The 22,158-nt window shown below is 46.5% G+C and overlaps 1 protein-coding gene across 2 annotated transcripts in view; it reads right to left on the reverse strand.

Annotated features, from left to right (window-relative positions):
* Positions 1–22,158, reverse strand: part of METTL22 (methyltransferase like 22) — a 307,308-nt gene that overhangs the window by 196,273 nt on the left and 88,877 nt on the right. For both annotated transcript variants that reach the window (XM_040440780.1, XM_040440779.1), the window contains exon 4: positions 6,559–6,599. In XM_040440780.1, coding sequence (XP_040296714.1) covers positions 6,559–6,599 — 41 coding nt within the window. The remainder of the gene's footprint in view (positions 1–6,558; positions 6,600–22,158) is intronic.

Raw genomic sequence — 22,158 nt, forward strand, 5'->3', positions numbered from 1 at the left:
CTTCTGATTCTCAGGAAGCTCCCACTCAAGCACAGCGCGGACCTTCTCGGGGTCCATGCGAAAACCAGAAGCGGAGAGAAGAAACCCCAGAAATTGAATTTCTGGAACCGCAAAGACACATTTTTCCAGTTTCGCGTATAATTTATTCTCCCGCAGGATGAGCAAGACCTGACGTAAGTGTTCCTTATGAGTCTTGAAATCAGGAGAAAAAATCAAGATGTCATCCAAATACACGAATACAAATTTTCCCATTAAATGATAAAAAATGCTGTTCACGAAATGCTGAAAAACGGCTGGGGCATTCATCAAACCAAAAGGCATAACCAAATTCTCAAAATAGCCCTCAGGGGTATTGAAAGCCGTCTTCCATTCGTCTCCTTCTCTGACCCTGACCAGGTTGTATGCCCCTCTTAGGTCTAATTTGGAAAAGACTTTAGCCCCAACAACCTGGTTAAACAGGTCCGGGATCAGAGGAAGCGGATAAGGGTCACGAATAGTGATACTGTTCAGCTCCCTGAAATCCAGACAAGGTCTTAAAGAACCATCTTTTTTCTTAACAAAGAAAAAACCAGCGGCAACAGGTGACTTCGAGGGTCGTATGTGTCCTTTTCTCAGACTCTCAGAGATATAAGCACGCATAGCGACCCTCTCAGGTTGGGAAAGATTGTATAAACGAGATTTAGGCAGCTTGGCGCCTGGGATGAGATTAATAGGGCAATCGTACTCCCTGTGCGGAGGCAAATCCTGAACTCCACTCTCAGAGAAGACATCCGAAAATTCAGAGAGGAAAGGTGGTACAGTCTTAGTAGAAACCTCAGAAACAGATGTCATGAGGCAATTCTCTCTGCAAAAGTCACTCCAACCATTTATTTGCCTCGCTTGCCAATCAATGGTGGGGTTATGTTTAGTGAGCAAGGGTAGCCCCAACACTAGAGGAGTAGGCAAACCGCTAAGGACGAAACATGACACATCCTCAACATGAGCATCACTCACAATTAAACGGATATTGTGAACTATGCCCTTTAATGATTTCTGAGAAAGTGGAGCGGAATCAATAGCAAAAACAGGAATATCCTTTCCCAAAGTGCATACCTGGAAACCATGAGTTATTGCAAATTGATTATCAATGAGATTGACAGCTGCTCCACTATCCACAAAAATCTCACAAAAAATGCTCTTGCTCTCTAGCGCCACCCTAGCAGGCAGGACAAAACGGGAACTAAAAGCAAACGGAAAACCTACAATTTCTGCCTCAACCCTGCCAATAGTAACAGACGGAACATTTTTAAAAGATTTTTTCCTTTTTGTTTCTTTATTACTCCCAGAAGACTGCCTGAATCTCCTAGAGGGACAAACATTTGCCAAATGATTTATACCTCCACAACAAAAACTGAATCTTCTATTGTCAGAGGCAATCAACCCCAGCTGCATGGGCTCCTGCTCAGAAGGGGCTGACAGCGACTGAGACCCCTGCGCACAGAATGAGACCGCTGCACTGTCCCGGGACTGAGTATGACAGGAAGGAGAGATCTCTCCTCTCTCTCTAAGACGCCTGTCAATACGAACGGCCTGAGACATAGCAGAATCCAAGGAGGTAGGTCTCTCATGAAAGGCAAATGCATCTTTCAATCCCTCTTAAAGACCATGGCAAAATTGACTTCGGAGTGCAGCATCATTCCAACCAGTATCAGCTGCCCATCTCCGAAATTCTGAGCAGTATATCTCTGCGGATTGTTTACCCTGGCATAACAGACGTAGTCTAGACTCAGCCAGAGCAATACGATCCGGATCATCATATATCTGACCCAGGGCTAAAAAGAATTCATCCACTGAACGGAGGGGCCGTGCCCCCTCCGGCAGCGAAAAGGCCCAGGACTGAGCGTTACCCCTGAGCAGCGATATAATGATCCCCACCCTCCGTTCCTCATCACCAGAGGAATGGGGAAGAAGGTGAAAATGGAGTTTGCAAGCCTCTCTAAAACGCACAAAATACTCACTACCCCCGGAGAACGTATCCGGGAGCGAGATCTTAGGCTCAGAACAAACTCCATGAACGCAAGCTGAACCGGTCACTTGAAACTGAGAAAAAGTCTTACGGAGATCAGCTACCTCCAATGAAAGACCCTGGAAGCGTTCAGCCAAAAGTGAAACCGGATCCATGCTTGAGACGGTTTTGGGCGGCTTATAATGTCACGGATGGTGTACAAGAAACAAGACAATGCAATATATTCAATGACTCACTGGATCCACAACTAAGGAACAAAAGGGAGACCCCTGCATGAGGCCTGCCACTCTCCCTGACTGCTCAGCCTATGCGAACACCCCGTACCTCGGCTATCTAATACCTGAAGACCCTACAATAGTGAGGGGACACGACCATTGGCTCCCTACACTAGACACGGAGGGAGTCAGGGTCTCCTGAAATCCAGCAGACAGAAAATCACAAATAAAGGAACAGCACTTATCTTGCAGAGGACTGGGAAATAGGAACAGCATGCACACACACTCCAGGAAGTTGTATAAGCCGCACACTACTGCATTATGGGGAGGAACTTAAAGGGAAGCAATCAGTCCAACTGCATGACAGCTGAGATAGACTAACGAGATGAGGAACTGAAACCAAAACAAAGAAACTCAAGGAGGAGGATCTGGAAGGCTCCTGTCAGAGCTTCTCAGCTGTCTGGTTGTGACAGGCCTTAGGCTTATACGGATTAAGTCAGGATATGATCAGGAAAAACTGCTGGTTTTGCACACAAGTTCAATCAGTTTTTTCAGCGATTGCACTTTTTTTCTGTGAGGATTGTATCCGGTTTGATTGTATTTTTCAAACGCGTGAATAAAAACTAAAGAATAAGGCTACTTTCACACTAGCATTTTTGGCAGATCCGTCATGTATATGCAAAAACGCTTCCTTTACAATAATACAACCGCATGCATCCGTCATGAACGGATCCGGTTGGATTATGTCTTTTATAGCCATGACGGATCCATCTTGAACACCACTGAAAGTCAATGGGGGACAAATCCGTTTTCTATTGTGCCAGAGAAAACGGATCCGTCCCCATTGACTTACATTGTGTGCCAGGACGGATTGGCTCCGCTTCATTAGGCGGGTGCAGCACAGAGGCAAAGTACAAGTTCTTGGTTCAAAACATCAGTGTTTGTTCACACGTGAAAGCAAAACAAAACTGCAAGTTGCTTGGTGATTGTTCACACACATGAAAAGTTCATATACAAAATAGTCACCTTTTCTCCTGGGTGTTACTTCACACTCTGTTGGAAGTTCTGCCTTGTCAAGTCAACAGGCAGGCATTAGGCGGCCTGTTCGTCCTCACAGGGGTCTGAGCCCTCCAGCCTGGCTCAAGCCGCAGATCCCAACAGAGACCTCCTGAGCTCCACTGAAAGACGGAGGTAATCCTTCTCACCTGGCAGGGCTGGCTATTTTTTATGCCTGGTAAAACCCGGCCTGGAACATGGGGAGTAGTCACCCACCCAGCACTTTGACTACTCCCAGTAAGTCCACTTTCACACTTGCGTTTTGGCTTTCCGTTTGTGAGATCCGTTCAGGGCTCTCAGAAGCGGTCCAAAACGGATCTGTTTGCATTCTAAATGGAAAAGGATCCACTCACAATGCATCAGTTTGCATCAGTTCAGTCTCCATTCCGCTTTGGAGATGGACACCAAAATGCTGCTTGCAGCGTTTTGCTGTCCGTCTGATGAAACTGAGCCAAACGGATCCGTCCTGGCACACAATGTAAGTCAACGGGGACTGATCTGTTTTCACTGACACAATCTGGCACAATAGAGAATGGATCCGTCCTCCATTGACTTTCAATGGTGTTCATGACGGATCCGTCTTGGCTATGTTAAAGATAATACAAATGGATACGTTCTGAAGGGATGGAGACGGTTGAATTATCTGAACGGATCCGTCCATGACGGATCTGCACAAAACGCGAATGTGGAAGTAGCCTAAGAGCCGTCCTGGATCAGCTATACAGCCATACTAAGTATCAAGGTGTCAAACAGCAACTGCTGCTGACACATAAAAACCGGCTCTTACTCCACCGAGGCCAGGAACCTCGGTGACACGTACCTATCATCCACAATGATTCCTTGTACCTTCTTACAATACACATACGCATTGAGATGAATGGGTCAGGATTCAGTCTGGATGCTATGAGGGAGATGTATCAAACTGGAGTAAAGTAGAACTGGTTTAGTTGCCCATAGAAACCATTTAGATTCCACCTTTCATTTTCCAAAAGGAGCTGTGAAAAATGAAAGGAGGAATCTGATTGGTTGCTATGGACAACTAAGCCAGTTCTACTTTACAACAGTTACATAAATCTCTCCCTATGTGGTCACTACACTTATCGCATCTGGACGGAAAACTCATGTGAAAGAGCCCTTAGGTCTCATGCACCTAGCAGACCCAAATAGTCGGGCACAAATCAATCACGTTTGATACATTCAACAACAAGGCCGGCAATCTAAGACTATGTCACTGACTATGTCAATGGCTGGGTAGCTCCTGAGCCATATTGTGACTGCACAGGTTTTATAAACGGTCATTGCCAGCAGCACACTAAACAAATGACATAGTGTCTAAGGGTGCAGTGTACACAACGATCGGACTACTATGCTAAACACAGCAGTGTGAGCCGTGCAGGAAAAAACTGTTCAGGAACACAGCAACGTTTCAGCCCACACAGGGGTCTTTATCAAGCATAAGTACAAAATGAAGAGCACAGCTATTTTACAGAATGTCAGTTACGTCATAACCAATGGTCACGTGCAGCTCCAATTTCCATCACCAAACATCTAATGAAAATACACCTACCAAACCGCAGTACCTTACAAATGAATATAGTAAGAATGACAAATGGTCATATCACAGTCAACCGCAGGACAGAACCGCAGCCACCCGCATACATAAGGAAGGCAATGCACTGCATTGATCGTGGTCCTGTCCTGCCACAATGTGGAAGTGTAAACGTCCTGTAATGGGCCACATGTAAAAAGAGGGTTCTACGTACACCATGTTATTTTTTACAATAGGAGTCAATGATTGACAGCAGCTTTATTGATGGGGTTATAATTTCAGTGTACCGTTATATACACAAACACGGTGTGAACAGAGGCTAAGGGTTTCAGTGCTAGTGCACAGTGCCGGCGCCACCCATAAGCAGAGTAGGCCACCGCGTAGAGCGCACTCTTGCTGGGGGCGCCGGTGCTCTGGAGTCTGACCGCCAGTGGCGTTGCAAGGTGGGTGCGGCGGGTGCGGGCCGTATCGGGTGACACCAGTCTGATGGGGTGTCACCCGCCGGACCCAAGTTCCGAACACACCACTAGAACCCGCCCCCTTGTACTTGTGTCGCTGATCTGATCCTGTACTTGCCGGCTGTGCGGGCATCAGTTCAGTCACTTGGGCGCTCTATCCCGCGTTACCTGTAACCTCCCAAGATAGGTCTCGCGGGATCACGTGCTGCAGGATGTGATTGCGCGCTGAAGACACTGAACTCATGCTTGCGCAGCCGGCAAGTACAGACTGTACAGGATCAGCGACATAAGTAGGGGGGGGCAACAAACTACATAATGGAGGGCAGCCTGGGGGCAAAATTACTTAGTGGGGGCAAATAATGTGCGGCAGTGTGGGGGGGGGGGGGGAATTATATAATGTGGGGCAGTGTGGGGACAAATTACATAATGTGGGGCAGTATGGGAGGCAAATTACTTAATGTGGGGCAGTGTAGGGGGCAAATCACATAATGTGGGGCAGTGTAGGGGGCAAATCACATAATGTGAGGCAGTCTGTGGGGCATATTACTTAATGTGGGGCAGTGTAGGGGCAGTATTACTAATGAGGGCATTCTAGAAGGGAATTACTATTGGTGGGACTATGAGGAGCACTATTACTATGGGGCACTATTATTTCTTCAGGATAGTATTTATGGTATTGGGGCCGGGGCACAGCGAGCAGCAGGATAACACTGTGGGAACTCCAGGTTTGATTACGTCATCCAAGATGTCTGTCTGTCACACTCTGCAAAGACGAGGCGGCTGAGAGAAGTGTCCGGACCGAATGGAGAAGATGATGACATAGAAGATCTACAATGGAGGAAACGTCACCTGGAGGCCCTGGATGTGAGAGGTACGTGCTGCTGTATATGTGCATTTATGTTTTGCATATGAGAAAAGGTTTACAATTAAAATGTTTTAATTAAATGTTCTATTTTACTATTTGTATTATTTGGTCGAAAGGCTGATTGGGGAGGGGGGATTGTAACGGGACTGCTGTAGAATATCTAAAATTACTGGTCAAGTAAAATGTTGCAAGCAACAATCATTAAATAGGTGGCCGACACAAAAGGGGCGGATCAAAGGGCGCGGTCAATGGGCGGCAAAATTAGCTTTTGCCTAGGGTGGCAAAAATCCTTGCACCAGCCCTGCTAGTGCATGATGAGGAAATGAAGCCACCTTTTCTCATATGCAAATATATAAAACATTACGCTATTAATACAAACATATGCCGACCTACATGATCTCATTTCCTACCTGTTTGCCAACATCTTCTAGTGGGGTGGCCATAGTATGCTCTGAAATAGAAATAATGGAATGTTACTACATCATGTATTACGGTACTATGTATGTAAATGTGGTAAAATACCTATAATCAGAATCTATGGAATCAGAGAGGTGACAGATAATCTCATAGTCTGAATTATCAGACAGAATAGAATAGTATATGAAACTCAATTGTAGGAATAAAGAACTTTTAGGAAGAAACAAAAAAAATTGTTAAAGAGGTATTCCAGAAATTACACGTTATGACCTATCCACTGGGGGGAGTCTGACCACCGGGATCCCAAGTGATCAGGAGGAAAATACATAGGGGAAGATTTATCAAACTAACTTAAAGTAGACCTGGTCTAATTGCCCATAGCAACCAATCGGATACCACCTTTCATTTTCCAAAGGAGCTGTGAAAAATTAAAGGTGGAATCTGATTGGTTGGTATGGGCAACTAAGTCAGTTCTACTTTACCCCAATAGTGTTAATTGGGGGGTTCTTGGAAGACTTACATCCATAACTGTTATGAAATAAAAATATCCATCCAAAAGGTTTGCATTAATGAGCAATCCCACCATATATGAAAAGTTGTTCCAATATTAAATATTTCTGAAAAACTCTGCTAGGAAATTTACGTTTCGTGATTATCACAGCTAGAAGAAACGTTGTGATTAAGATAAAACTTAAATACACTGCTCAAAAAAATAAAGGGAACACTTAAACAACACAATGTAACTCCAAGTCTATCACACTTCTGTGAAATCAAACTGTCCACTTAGGAAGCAACACTGAGTGACAATCAATTTCAGACACCCCCAATAAAGGAGTGGTTCTGCAGGTGGTGACCACAGACCACTTCTCAGTTCCTATGCTTCCTGGCTGATGTTTTGGTCACTTTTGAATGCTGGCGGTGCTTTCACTCTAGTGGTAGCATGAGACGGAGTCTACAACCCACACAAGTGGCTCAGGTAGTGCAGCTTATCCAGGATGGCACATCAATGTGAGCTGTGGCAAGAAGGTTTGCTGTGTCTGTCAGCGTAGTGTCCAGAGCATGGAGGCGCTACCAGGAGACAGGCCAGTACACCAGGAGACGTGGAGGAGGCCGTAGGAGGGCAACAACCCAGCAGCAGGACTGCTACCTCCGCCTTTGTGCAAGGAGGAACAGGAGGAGCACTGCCAGAGCCCTGCAAAATGACCTCCAGCAGGCCACAAATGTGCATGTGTCAGCTCAAACGGTCAGAAACAGACTCCATGAGGGTGATATGAGGGCCCGACGTCCACAGGTGGGGGTTGTGCTTACAGCCCAACACCGTGCAGGACGTTTGGCATTTGCCAGAGAACACAAAGATTGGCAAATTCGCCACTGTGCTCTTCACAGATGAAAGCAGGTTCACACTGAGCACATGTGACAGACGTGACAGAGTCTGGAGACGCCGTGGAGAACGTTCTGCTGCCTGCAACATCCTCCAGCATGACCGGTTTGGCAGTGGGTCAGTAATGGTGTGGGGTGGCATTTCTTTGGAGGGCCGCACAGCCCTCCATGTGCTCGCCAGAGGTAGCCTGACTGCCATTAGGTACCGAGATGAGATCCTCAGACCCCTTGTGAGACCATATGCTGGTGCGGTTGGCCCTGGGTTCCTCCTAATGCAAGACAATGCTAGACCTCATGTGGCTGGAGTGTGTCAGCAGTTCCTGCAAGACGAAGGCATTGATGCTATGGACTGGCCCGCCCGTTCCCCAGACCTGAATCCAATTGAGCACATCTGGGACATCATGTCTCGCTCTATCCACCAACGTCACGTTGCACCACAGACTGTCCAGGAGTTGGCAGATGCTTTAGTCCAGGTCTGGGAGGAGATCCCTCAGGAGACCGTCCGCCACCTCATCAGGAGCATGCACAGGCGTTGTAGGGAGGTCATACAGGCACGTGGAGGCCACACACACTACTGAGCCCCATTTTGACTTGTTTTAAGGACATTACATCAAAGTTGGATCAGCCTGTAGTGTGTTTTTCCACTTTAATTTAAAATTGATTTCCATTTTTTTATTTTTGTGTGATTTTGTTGTCAGCACATTCAACTACCCTGTTTCCCCGAAAATAAGACAGTGTCTCATATTAATTTTTGCTCCAAAAGATGCGCTAGGTCTTATTTTCAGGGGATGTCTTATTTTTCCATGAAGAAAAATACGGTACACATTTATTGTTGAACAAAAAAAAAAGGAAATCAGGGTGGGGAGGGGGATCACTTAAAATGGCACAGGGTGATCAGAGAAGGGAATCAAAATGACACAGGGGTATCAGGGTGGGGAGGGGGATCACTTAAAATGACACAGGGAGATCAGAAGGAGGAATCAAAATGGTACAGGAGAATCAGAGGGGGGATTACTATAGCATTTTAGTACCCCCTTATAATCCTCCTGTGTCATTTTGATTCCCCCTTCTGAGCCCCCTGTGTCATTTTAAATGATCCCCCTCCCCACCCTGATACCCCTGTGTCATTTTGATTCCCCCCTCTGATCACCCTGTGTCATTTTAATTACCATTTTAAGTCCCCCCCCCCCATCTTCACCAGACATCCCCCACCTTCCATCAGAGATTCCCCCCCCCCTACCTGTCACCCCGTCCCCTGTGTGTCTGTGCCAGCCAAGTTGTGAGACTTCATCAGGGCAGAGCGAGCAGCGGGCGGAAGAAGGCGGCAGCTTGTCCTGGCGGCGGCTGCGGCCAATCAGTGAGCTCCTTACATTCTGGGGTGGCTTGCTTTATAATCGGGGAGGCATTATGTTCGGCGGATGCTTTATAATCGGGGAGGCATTGCGGTATGTTTGGCCGATGATTTATAATCGGGGAGGCCTTATATTACAGCGATAGGCAAAACTAGAGGTAGGTCTTATTTTCAGGGGATGTCTTATTTTCGGGGAAACAGGGTATGTAAAGAACAAAGTATTTCAGAAGAATATTTAATTAATTCAGATCTAGGATGTGTTATTTTTGTGTTCCCTTTATTTTTTTGAACAGTGTAGTTTATTTGATATACACTAAAACTAGGGAGAAGTGTGTGAGTCCCTAAATCTACAAACAAACAAACAAACATTATATACTATATGTTGACACTAGACGTTTAAGAGATGCGTTAAGATCCCACCAGTACATGTGGCTGTACAAGAGGTGCGGAGCAACTCCAGCATCCGCTAGTGACGGATAGATGCTGGATAACCAGTGGTAACCTCATGCGATGATAGCACCTGTGAAAGAACTACTGTGGCGTGCTCAAATCACAGGTTATCATGTGCATCAAGTACAAGGTTACCAAGTCTAGGACTAAACGTTGCCAGGGGGGAGGGGAGTAACCACCTTTGAATAGGTGACCCTCATTTAATGAACACCAGGTGAATAAATCCTCCCTACATGCCCCTCCATGCAACGAACACTCGAGGTCCTAACTAATCCAGCTGACGGCTGTCTGCCCTACATAGCATGTGGATGCGCTATGTGTAATAAAGAGGAAGTGGCGCTCGCATGGAGCCTCCTCTTCAAACAGCTGAGCGGGGGGGGTGCCGGGTGTCGGACCCCATCCGATCTGATATGGATGACCTACCCTGAGGATAGGTCATCAATATATAAACTGCCTGCACAACCGCTTTAAAGGGGTATTCCCATCTCACCATTTTTATTTCCTGCTGTCTACTCTTGCTCATCCTTGTTCCCCAGCTCTGAAGCTATGTGGGCCATACTCTTCCTCTTTCATCATATGACATGTGCACGCTCCCGATGCTCCTACAGAAACTTGTAATAGCAGTGCTTTAGAAGATGCTGCTCCTTGTAACCCTTGATAATGTTATGAAAAGAAGAACTTTGTGTGTGTGTAGTTAGGAGGAGGTTGGAGAAGTGGCACTGCCCATCACCAGTGTTATCTACATCCCAGGCAGCGTCTTGTGCTTATGGATGTGAGCGCTCAGGAGACCTGAGCAGAAGGAACGCTTCAGACTGTTATCTCAGAGCTGCTCTCAGGTTTCCACTACTGTGTGCTGAGCCGTCCTGTCTCTTCTCTCCAACTCTGTTCATACCAGACACAAGGGAGGTTCCTGCAGTGCACTCTCCTGTCCTACAGACCATGACTGTGGATTACAGCATTGCTGTGCCTCCCTGCTTATACGCGGTGTCTCCTCTGCTGCTCACCTCAATAAGTGCTGACGTTCCAGTGAGAGAGTTGCAGAGGAGCACGGCATGAAGGCTGTGACAGCGGGTCCCTGCTCTGTGCATGATGCTGAAGGCAGCAGAGGCTGCCCTAATTACCTGCACAGCAGAGGATCAATACCATAGGCGTGCTACAGGGAAGCAAGGCCCCCCACCCCCAAGGTTATTCCTTGCCCCCTGCTGATTCCCCTTTAAAACGCTGGCTGCCACCGCTAGTACAGCCAGGGCCGTCTTTAACACAGGGCAAAAGGGGCAGCTGCCCCGGGCCCAGTTGCTCCTGGGGGGCCCAAGGCAGCTGCCTCTTGAGCCCCGCTGGCCACTGGTGACGTGGGGGGCGGCAGCAGGGCACAGGGAGATGAGCGCTTCCATTGTGAAAGTGCTCATCATCATACTCATCTGTATCGCTGTCCTCAGGACAGCGATACAGATGGAAGTGCTGCGGCGGGGCAGGGGAGGGAGAGGCACCTCCCTTCCCCGTTCCTCTGATAGGCTGCAGGCACTAGGCTTGCAGCCCATAAGAGGCCGGTGCAGGCGGCGCGATGATGTCATCGCGCCGCCTGAGCCGTACAGCGCAGGACACAGGCCGGAAGAGGCCTGCATCGCATTGCTGCCAGCCTCATGGAGGTAAGTATAAGTGTTTATTTATTTTTTTATATGGTACTACTACTGTCACATGATTGGGGGGCATCTACGGGGGCACTTGTAACTGGCACATTATTGAGGGGCATCTATGGGGGCACATCTTACTGTCACATTATTGGGGGCACTGTGGTGGCATCTATTAGGGCACTTCTTACTGGCACATTATTGGTGGCACTTTTTACTGGCACATTATTGGGTGGCACTTTTTACTGGCACATTATTGGGTGGCACTATGGGGGCACTTCTTACTGGCACATTATTGGGGGCACTATGGGGGCATCTACTGAGGCCACAAAGAAGGGGTATTTAATATGGGGGAGAGGAACACTATGGGGGCTTCTACTGAGGACACAAAGAAGGGGTATTTTATATGGGGGGGCTCTGTATAGGGGTATTTTATACTGGGGGACATTATGGTGGGTACTATGGGGAAGGGGAGAGAGGAGAACTATGGGCTCATCTATGGGGGGCACTAAGAAGGGGTATTTTATACTTGCAAATTATGGGGGACGCTGAGGGCATCTACTGGGGCACTATATATGGGGCATTTTATACTGGTACATTATGGGGGGCAATAGGAAGAAGGGGGGAGAGGAGCACTATGGGGCATTTACTGGGGGCACTATATAGGGTCATTTAATACCGGCACATTACAGGGGCACTATGGGGACATTAGCTCAACTGGGGGCATTAAAAGGGGGTATTTTTTGCACTGGCACATTATAAGGAGAATTATTAGTACTGGGGGCATTATGATGGGCTTTATTATTACTGGGGGTCTATAGGGAACATGATTACTAGTATGGGCACTATGGGAGCATTATTACTTCTGGGGCACAGTGGGGACATGTTGGGGGCACTGTAGGAGCACTATTACTACCATGTGTGCTCTAGCAGAGAATTATTTCTATTGGTGGGACTTTTGGGAGCACTATTACTGTGGGGGCACCTTGGCACAGTATCAGCTTACCACAATAATTTTTGCGGACGTTATGTTTACACTATTAGTGTCAGGGGCACTATTTGCTGGGCGCAGTTATTTTAGGGCACTGTGTGCCAATAACTATTGAAGGGCACTATCTGCATGGTACTACTATTATCAGGGGGTTTATCTGTTTCTGCAGTATAGTATTGGGGAGCCCAGCGGCACAGTATTGAGGGTGGTAGGATGATTTGTCCAGAAGATGGGAGGATGATGGAAAAGTAGTAAACTAAGATTTTGTTCATCAAACTGCAGGTGGTCTGGTCTGAAAGGAGAAGATGAGGAAAGAGAACATCTACATCAGAGAGACGTCACTGGATGTAAGAGGTATGTGGCGCTGTATTACCGTGGATGTAAGAGGTATGTGGCGCTGTATTACCCTGTATGTAGGAGTGAATGGAAGGGTTAGTAGTACAGTAATATCTGCACATTGTAAAAAAAAAAGAAAAAAAGCAATCTGCAAAATACTATATATTTGTGTCAGAAGTTGTGCTTTTTTAATTTTTAGAATAATAATACAGCCATTTTATTTGATACTTTTGTGCGGATTCTTTTTTTTCTCTATATTAAGGGACACTATAGTCACCAGAACCACAACAGCTAAACGTAGTAGTTCTGGTGTCTATAGCATGTCTCTGCAAGCTTTTTAATGTAAACACTATTAAAGTTTACTACTCTACGAGGTGTGTGGATTTTTTGGGTGTGTGTGTGTTGTGGTGGAGGGCGTGATTGCATGCTAGGGTGTGGGAAGGCGGGACCCAGGGGGACGAAGTAAATTCTTGCCCAGGGTCCATAAAATATTAAAGACAGTCCTGAGTACAGCGACGATCTGTCAGTTTTGCCTAACTGAAAGTACTGCCCATGCTGCCCACCCGCTTCACTACGGGCTTCCTCGACAGTCGGCAGCCAAGTGAATCTTCCGCCGTGCACCTCAGCTGCTATTGGCTGGGAGGGAGAGGGCAGCACTGCCATTGGCTGCCTGTGTATCTCAGCCTAGCAGGGCCTGCAGAGGCAGAAAAGAATGTGGCTTGGGGATTTAACATCAGGAAACCTCGGCGCCCCTCCCCCTGCTACCACGCCTAGAGGAAGAAGGCACGAGGACAGAGCACATAAGAACTGTAAGTAACTTTTCTATCTGCGATGCACCCCTGACCAGCACCCCCTGCATTACATGCACCCCTGACCAGCACCCCTTGCGTTACATGCACCCCTGACCAGCGCCTCATGCATTACATGCACCCCTGACCAGCATTACATGCACCCCCCTCCTGCATTACAAGCAGAATAAGTAGAATTAGTTGCACACGCCAACAACACCCATAGGGTTATTTCACAAAAGGGTGAAGTTTGGAAAAGTCAGGAGAAGTGAACAATATAGGACAACATAACTGATTTGAAAAGAATTCTCCAATTCAGATCACTTTCCTATTCAGTTATGTTGTCCTAGATTGTTCCCTTCTCCAAACTTTTCCCCCTTTTGTGAATAAGCCTGTGAGCGTCTGTTCATTGGGCTTCTTTAGTGACATGTTTAACATATGGGATTATTTACACAGCCCTGGTGTTTGCTGTAACTGCTTTAAACTATAAAGAAAAGTTTTCGAGAGTGTTTCTCTCTTTCTCAGGTCTGAAGCAATACCTAGGAAGAAAGGAAAACTCTTGAAAGCTTGTCTGTTAAGTATTAGGTTAGTACAATAAAAAGGTATCCCTGCATACCGCAATACTCTTGTATTTTGTAATCTTATTTATATATACTTATTTCGGGGGTTTTCCCAGTAGTATGATTAAGTGGTGAAAATTATTAGTGCCCCCCCCATTTTTGACTGTGGTATCTTATGTGCCCCCCCTATATATTGTTCCTAGAGTCACCACTGATCAATACAGAGCAGCTTCACAGTTTAGGGACTGAAAGCCGGCTGTTCACTTCTACAGCAGTGTCCTGCCTGGGAGCTAGTGCGCATAAGAAAGCCATGCGCAGTCCCGTCGGCCTGGCCAGCCACATAGAGACAAACAGAGGCCACAAGAGCGGTCACCACTGTAGCAGTAGTGGCCGTAACTAATGGAAACAGAAGATAAACTTAGAAGCGGAAGGAGGAGGAATACCTAGCAAACAATTCAGAAAAAATAAATAAATAAAAATGATAATTGCAAAAGTTTATAATTTTACATTAGAAAAGAGGCCAATTTTCTGATGTGTATTCCCTATAAAAAAAACAGATATTTGGGAGTGAGACCTAATATGTTCTGAAAATGACTCCATAGCTAAAATAAATATTAATGGGGAGAGAGGGCACCTTTGTCTTGTGCAGTTTGTGATCATAAAGGGATCAGATAGAATCCCTGGTGCATCTTTGAGGCAACCAATAATATAACATTTTTCTAATACTATAGCTAGGTATCCCTCAGTCCCATAGAGTTTGTATATATGAGAGGAAAAAAAAACAAAACAGGAAGGGTGAGGGGTGGGGAGACAAGGAGGATGGAGAAGAAGGTATCAGAAGCGCCAAGGAGACTACTGGGTGGTAGAAAAAGAAAAATGGCGAATAACCGTTCCCGAGGCAGCACCCTTGAAAAGACAGCACATGCCTGTGCACTGCAAGTGAATGCAAGTTGAGAAAAAAATATCGGGTGTACGTGCTGAGTGTTCCCCTATAATGCTCAGATTTTTATACCTAATTTACAGCACATACTCATATATACCACTCCCTTGGCGCCCCTGTGCTAATTCCCCCTCAACCACCATCTGAGCATCATAGGGGAACACTCAGCACATACACCCAAGTTTTTTTTATTTTTTCTCAACTTGCTCCCATAAAGTTTGAACAGTGTCAGTGCACATGCTCGACCATCGCTCCATTCAAATGTAGAACACTGGACCCCCATTCTACTGACCAAAATAATAGCATTGAGGAGTTACATTGGTGAAGTCATTCATTCTGTGGGATACCAGGTATCAATTTTGGCCCTTATTTAAGCAGGAGGGTGGCAAATGTTCCACATGTTAGTTACAGTGCATTTCCTTCTGAAATACTGGGGAAAATTGGTTGTTTCAGACATTGTTCTGATGAAGAAAAAAGGTGGATTAAAACTTTTATTGGGAGGGAAAAACAGAGAAGTGCAGCAAATTATATGCTGCTCAGCTAAAATGATCTCAAATGCTTTGAAGTGGCAATCAAAACCTGAAAGAAAGGGAAGAAAGCAAGGAACTACTGCTCAAATGGATCGAAGAGTAGTCAAAATGGCGAAGGCTCATCTAATGATCACCTCAAGAAAGATCAAAGAAGATCTGAAGTTACCAACGAATACTGCTGCAATCAGAAGACAACTAAGTTACCAGCAAACACTTCCTGCATAGTCCTGTTGTTGAAAAGACATCTCCTGAATAGATTAAAATTTGCCAAGGAACACACTGATAGCCAACATCTTGTGGACTGATGAAAGCAAAACTGTTTTTTTTGGCTCTAGTGGCCACAAACAGTAAGTCAGATGATCCCCGGGCAGTGAATTCAAGCCTCAGTACACTGTGAAGACAGTAAAGCTTGATGGTGAAAAAAAAAAATTCAGGAAAAAAGTAATGAAACATGCAAAAAACACCTTTAAAAAAAAAAAAAAAAAAAAACTCACTCAGTCTTCTGCTTTATGACCTTGACAATAACTGGTGGGGGAGAAACATTATATTACAATTCTCTGCACAAAACAGTGCCGGATTAACAGACCTTCGAGATTACAACCGGTAAATTAAAGGCATTTCACTACATACATCAAACAATTGTGATAATATTGGTCCCTGTTGTATGATGAATACAATTGTAATATCCATTTAAAATAATTGCTATTGCAGCTCCCCATTATCCATGGTAAATTCTAGGGCCTGACTAACAAAGATAAAAGCATAATCATGATACGGTAATTATCTAAACCTATCATTGCACAGGTTGAAAACGGCATGTACAGTAGACAGAAAATCCAATCCTAATGGACAGCAATGGCAGGCAATTTGAGGAAATATTCTGTTTGATGTTCCTGCTGTGAGAAAGGCAATTTGCAGTCCCTTGACTTTTCAGATTCTCCTCTACCAACCACTCACATGACAACTGGAAGTAAATTCACTAAAGATTTTTTGCAATTATACTATTCAAATAAAAGCCTGTGAATTCTAAAATATAAAAGAAATCAAAACATATTTTCTTATGCCTTATTCACACGTCAGTGTTCAGTGCACGCCGATTGCGGATGTGGACTCATTCACTTGAATGGGTCCGCGATCCACAAGATACATTCCACACCGCAAAAAATTAGAACATGTTCTATTTTTAGGCAGTGCAGAGGCACAGACCGAAATCCTACTGAAGTGCTTCCTAGCGCTTTCATGGATTTCCGATCTGTGCCTCCACTCAGTATCCTGGATTACGTACCCGTTCAAGTCAACGGGTCTGCATCCGTGATACGGAGTGCACACGACCAGTGGCCATACATTGCGGACCCTGCATTCGCACACGACCAGTGGCCATACATTGCAGACCCTGCATTCGCACACGACCAGTGGCCATACATTGCGGACCCACCATTCGCTCGGTCATGCGAATAAGCCCTAAAGCCTTATTGACAGGTCAGTGTTCGGTCATTGATTTCCATCAGTGATTGTGGCCAAAACCAAGTGTGGAGGCTACACAGAGATAAGGTATAAGGCCTCTTTCACACAACAGTTTTTTTTTTTCGTTCCATATACGGAACCATTCATTTCAATGGTTCCGCAAAAAAATAACTGAATGTACTCCGTATGCATTCCATTTCCGTATTTTCGTTCCGTTGAAAGATAGAACATGTACTATTATTGCCCGCAAATCACGTTCCGTGGCTCCATTCAAGTCAATGAGTCCAAAATGCATCCGTATCCGTTCTGTTTTTGTGGAACCATCTATTGAAAATCTTATGCCCAGCCCAATTTTTTTCTATGTAATTACTGTATACGCAATACGGAAAAACGGAACAGAAACGGAAACACAATGGAAACAAAAAACAGAACGGATCTGTGAAAAACTGGACGATAAAAACACTGAAAAAGCCACGTGGTCGTGTGAAAGAGGCCTAAAGGAAAGATCTGCATCTGTTCTGTGTTTTTGGCCCACAACTGAATGTTGACTGTGTGAATAAAGCATTAGGGCCAGTTCACACGCTTAGGCCTCATGCACACGACCGTTGTTTTATTCAGTGTCCGTTGTTCTTTTTTTCGTGATTTTCTGCGGAACCATTCACTTTCAATGGGTCCGTTGAAAACTCGGCTAATGCACCATTTGTCATCCGCGATCCGTGGTTCCAGTCCGTCAAAAAAATATAACCTGTCCTATTTTTTTCACAGAAAACGGTTCGCCGACCCATTCAAGTCAATGGGACCGTGAAAAAACGCGGAGGCACACAAGATTGTCATCCGCATCCGCGCCCGTTTTTTTCCTATCATTTGCATGGCAAACTTGACTTAGACTTTTTTTTCACTTTCCTTCATGTCTGGTGATCCTCCAAAAATAAAGGAAGACACACGGAAACGGATCACGGAACAACGGAACCCCATTTTGCGGAACAGAACACAACAACGGTCGTGTGCATGAGGCCTTAAAAAAAATCAGAGTGGAATATGCATGCTTTTTTCAGCAATAAAATATGTTTTTTAGCTGTTTTTTATGCGTTTTGACCCCTTTTTTAACCCCTTAAGGACGCATGACGTACCGGTACGGCATGTTTCCCGAGTCCTTAAGGACCCATGACGTACCGGTACGTCATGGCTTTCAATCGCGATTCCGGCGCCGCGGGGGTTAATCGGAACGGGATGCCGGCTGAAATCATTCAGCCGGCATCCTGTAACAATGCAGGGGGGGGGTCATTTGACCCCCCCGTATCGGCGATCGCAGAAAACCGCAGGTCAATTCAGACCTGCTGTTTTCTGCGTTTCCAGTCCATTCGGGTCTCCGGTGACCCGATGAACCGGAAAAAGACTGCGATCGGTGGCGTAATTATACACCACCTATCGCAGTCCGAGGATTTGGAGAGGCGGCGCTGGCTCTGGTGCTGAATGCCGCTGTCCAGGGTGCTGATTGGTGCAGGGGAGAGAGGCGCGAGATTCAAACTTCCTGCGCTCCTCTCTCCCCTCCTCTTCCTGTTCTGCACGAGCACCCGGCAGCATCGTCCAGCACCAGCTCCTGAGTCCCCCCTAATCGCCATCCATTACCCTCCTGCACCCATCGCCACCCAGGTAGGTTAGGGTCAGTGAGGGAGAGGCACCGTTAGGCAGGGAAAGAAGGGAAAAGTTAGAAGAAAAAAAAAACTTTTATTCTAAACTTTCTTTGGTACATCTTTCAGACCCCAGACCCCCCCTGCCACTTGCCCCCCACCACCAGCCCCCCCCACCACCAAACCCCCTTCCACCACCAGCCCCCCCCCCCCCCCCTGTCCACCAGTTCCCCCACCACCACCCTCCTTACCACCACCTTTTTTTTTTCCGTGTGCTGACTGTCCGGCACTCTTAGCGTCCGGCCACTGTTAGCGCACCGCCCCACCGCCCCACCACTGATCAGCGTTGTACCGCTGATCAGCAAGTTTGAACTTTTATTTATTTTTTTTCCTACCACTTGCCCATTTTTTTGCCTGAACTTTTTAGTACGTGAACACCCGTGCCCCCACACACACGCACATACAATAAAGGTTTACACACACGCACATACACACGCACACACACACCCATGGCCCGCCGGATGTTCTCGGCCGAGGAGGCATATGCCCAGATTGCCTCCGACTCCGAGAGCCCCAGTGAGGATGAGGATGACCCCACATTCCTTTTATCATCTGCATCCTCCTCATCATCATCTGATGACGATGAGCCCCCAAGGCGGCGGAGACGCCGCCAGGCGGAGCCAGGGGCCCCACATGCTAGGGATCCTGTGGCCCACCCTAGTACGAGCCGCCCTGGGGTTCGTACTGGTTTCCCGGCCCACCAAATAAGCCCACCGGAGCCCCCTGCCGATGAACTTAGCTGGTGTCCCCCAGTGGACTTTGAGCCCGAGATTCCGGATTTTGCTGGCAATCCTGGAATCCAGATTCCCACAGTGGGGTTTACTGAAATTGACTTTTTTAGTTTTTTTTTCAGTAACCCACTGGTCAATCTGATGGTGGAGCAGACAAATCTGTACGCCCAACAGTTCGTCGCTCAAAACCCGGGCTCATTTTTGGCTAGACCCGGTGGCTGGACGCCGGTCAGTGCAGCCGAGATGAGGACATTTTGGGGCCTCGTGCTGCATATGGGTCTAGTTCAAAAACCCAGTGTCAGGCAATACTGGAGTGGGGACGTCCTATACCAGACCCCACTGTACAGTATGGTCATGACACGTCCCCGGTTTGAGGCCATCCGGAAATGTCTGCATTATTCCGATAATGCAGCATGTCCCCCCCGAGGTGATCCTGCCTATGACCGGCTGTATAAGATACGGCCGGTCATCGATCACTTTGGGGCCACATTTCAGCAGGCCTACGTACCTGGAAGGGAGGTCGCGGTTGATGAGTCTCTCGTTGCGTTCAAGGGGAGACTCAGTTTCCGCCAATACATTCCCACAAAGCGGGCGAGGTATGGCGTGAAGCTGTACAAAATTTGTGAGAGTACCTCAGGGTACACTTACAAATTTCGTGTGTACGAGGGGCGAGATTCCCGTATTCAACCCCCAGAATGTCCCCCCACTCTGGGTGTTAGCGGGAAACTCGTGTGGGACCTTATGTACCCACTGCTGGATAAGGGTTACCACTTGTAAGTGGACAACTTTTATACCAGCATTCCCTTGTTCAGGTCCCTTGCCGCCAGATCCACGTTCGCTTGTGGGACCGTGCGGAAAAATCAACGCGGCCTCCCTGCCCACCCCCTCCAGGTACCTATCCCCAGGGGTGAGACCCGTGCCCTTGCCAGTGGAAACCTGTTGCTGGTCAGGTATAAGGACAAGAGGGATGTCCTTATGCTGTCCACAATCCACGGTAACAGCACCACCCCAGTCCCTGTGCGAGGTACCGCGGCAACGGTCCTCAAGCCCGATTGTATCGTCGACTACAATCGGTATATGGGAGGAGTTGATCTCTCTGATCAAGTCCTCACGCCATATAATGCCATGCGCAAAACCCGGGCATGGTACAAAAAAGTTGCGGTCTACTTGGTGCAGGTTGCCATGTACAACTCTTTTGTACTATCCCGAAGCGCTGGCAGCACAGGGACATTCCTCCAATTCTATGAGGCAGTCCTCAAGGACCTGATCTTTTCGGACCGGGAAAGAGCAGGCCGGAGTACCTCGGGAACTGGAGGCGCCCGGATCGTCCCTGGCCAACACTTTCCAGGTGTGGTCCCCCATACTGGAAAGAATAGACGGACCCAAAAAAGATGCAGAGTGTGTCACAAGAGGGGGATACGGAAGGACACCACCACTCAGTGTGACACGTGCCCCGATCATCCGGGCCTCTGCGTTATCGATTGCTTCAGGGAGTATCACACTTCCATGGAGTACTAAATATTTATAATCCCCAACAGTCTACTAGAGAACATAAAAAACTATGGCTCTCAGACTTTGGAGACACGGAAACATTTTTTTTTTCCCCAAAAAATATTAGTTTTAGTGCAGGCATCCTCAAACTGCGGCCCCCCAGATGTTGTAAAACTATAACTCCCAGCATGCCCAGACAACCTACAGCAATCAGCAGGGCATGGTGGGAATTGTAGTTTTACAACATCTGGAGGGCCGCAGTTTTTAGGATGCCTGCTTAGTGTCTCCAAAGTCTGAGAACCATACATATTGGGCATCGTCGCGTGCGTAAAAGTTGTCGCTATAAAAATAACTTTTGCCCAAACGCCTCGGATGAACGGTGTTAAAAATATAAAATAAAAACGGTGCCAAAACACCCATTTTTGGGCAAAATTTCCATTTGAATCCTTTTTGCCGGTAACAAAGCAAGGGTTAACAGCCAAACAAAACTCAATATTTATGGCCCTGATTCTGTAGTTTGCAGAAACACCCCATATGTGGTCGTAAATGGCTATATAGCCGCACGGCAGGGCATAGAACGAAGGGAACTCCATATGGTTTCTGGAAGGCAGATTTTGATGGACAGTTTTTTTTTTTGACACCATGTCCCATTAGAAGCCCCCCCTGATGTAGCCTAGACTAGAAACTCCAAAAAGTGACCCCATCTAAGAAACTACACCCCTCAAGGTATTCAAAAGTTTCTTTACAAACTATGTTAACCCTTTAGGTGTTCCACAAAACTAAATAGCGAATGTAGAAACAATTTTAGAATTTTTTTTTTGTTACATTGCCTAAAAAAAGAGTAATATAGAGCAACCAAAAATCATATTTACCCCTAAAATAGTCCCAAAACAACAACCACCTTATCCCGTAGTTTCCTAGATGGGGTCACTTTTGTGGAGTTTCTACTCTAGGGGTGCATCAGGGGGCTTGAAAGGGTACATAGTGTAAATAAACCAGTCCAGCAAAATCTGCCTTCCAAAAACCATATGACGTTCCCCTTCTTCTATGTCCTGCCGTTTGGCCAAACAATAGTTTACGACCACATATGGGGTGTTTCTGCAAACTACAGAATCGGGGCAACCCATTTTGAGTTTTGTTTGGCTAACTACCCTTGTTTTACTCCTGGAAAAAATTGATTATATTGGAAAATTTTCCAAAAAATAGAAATTTCAAAATTGTTTCTCCATCTGCCATCAACTCTTGTGGAACACCTAAAGGGT

The sequence above is a fragment of the Bufo bufo genome, chromosome 7, assembly GCF_905171765.1.
Source record: "Bufo bufo chromosome 7, aBufBuf1.1, whole genome shotgun sequence".
NCBI lineage: Eukaryota > Metazoa > Chordata > Amphibia > Anura > Bufonidae > Bufo > Bufo bufo.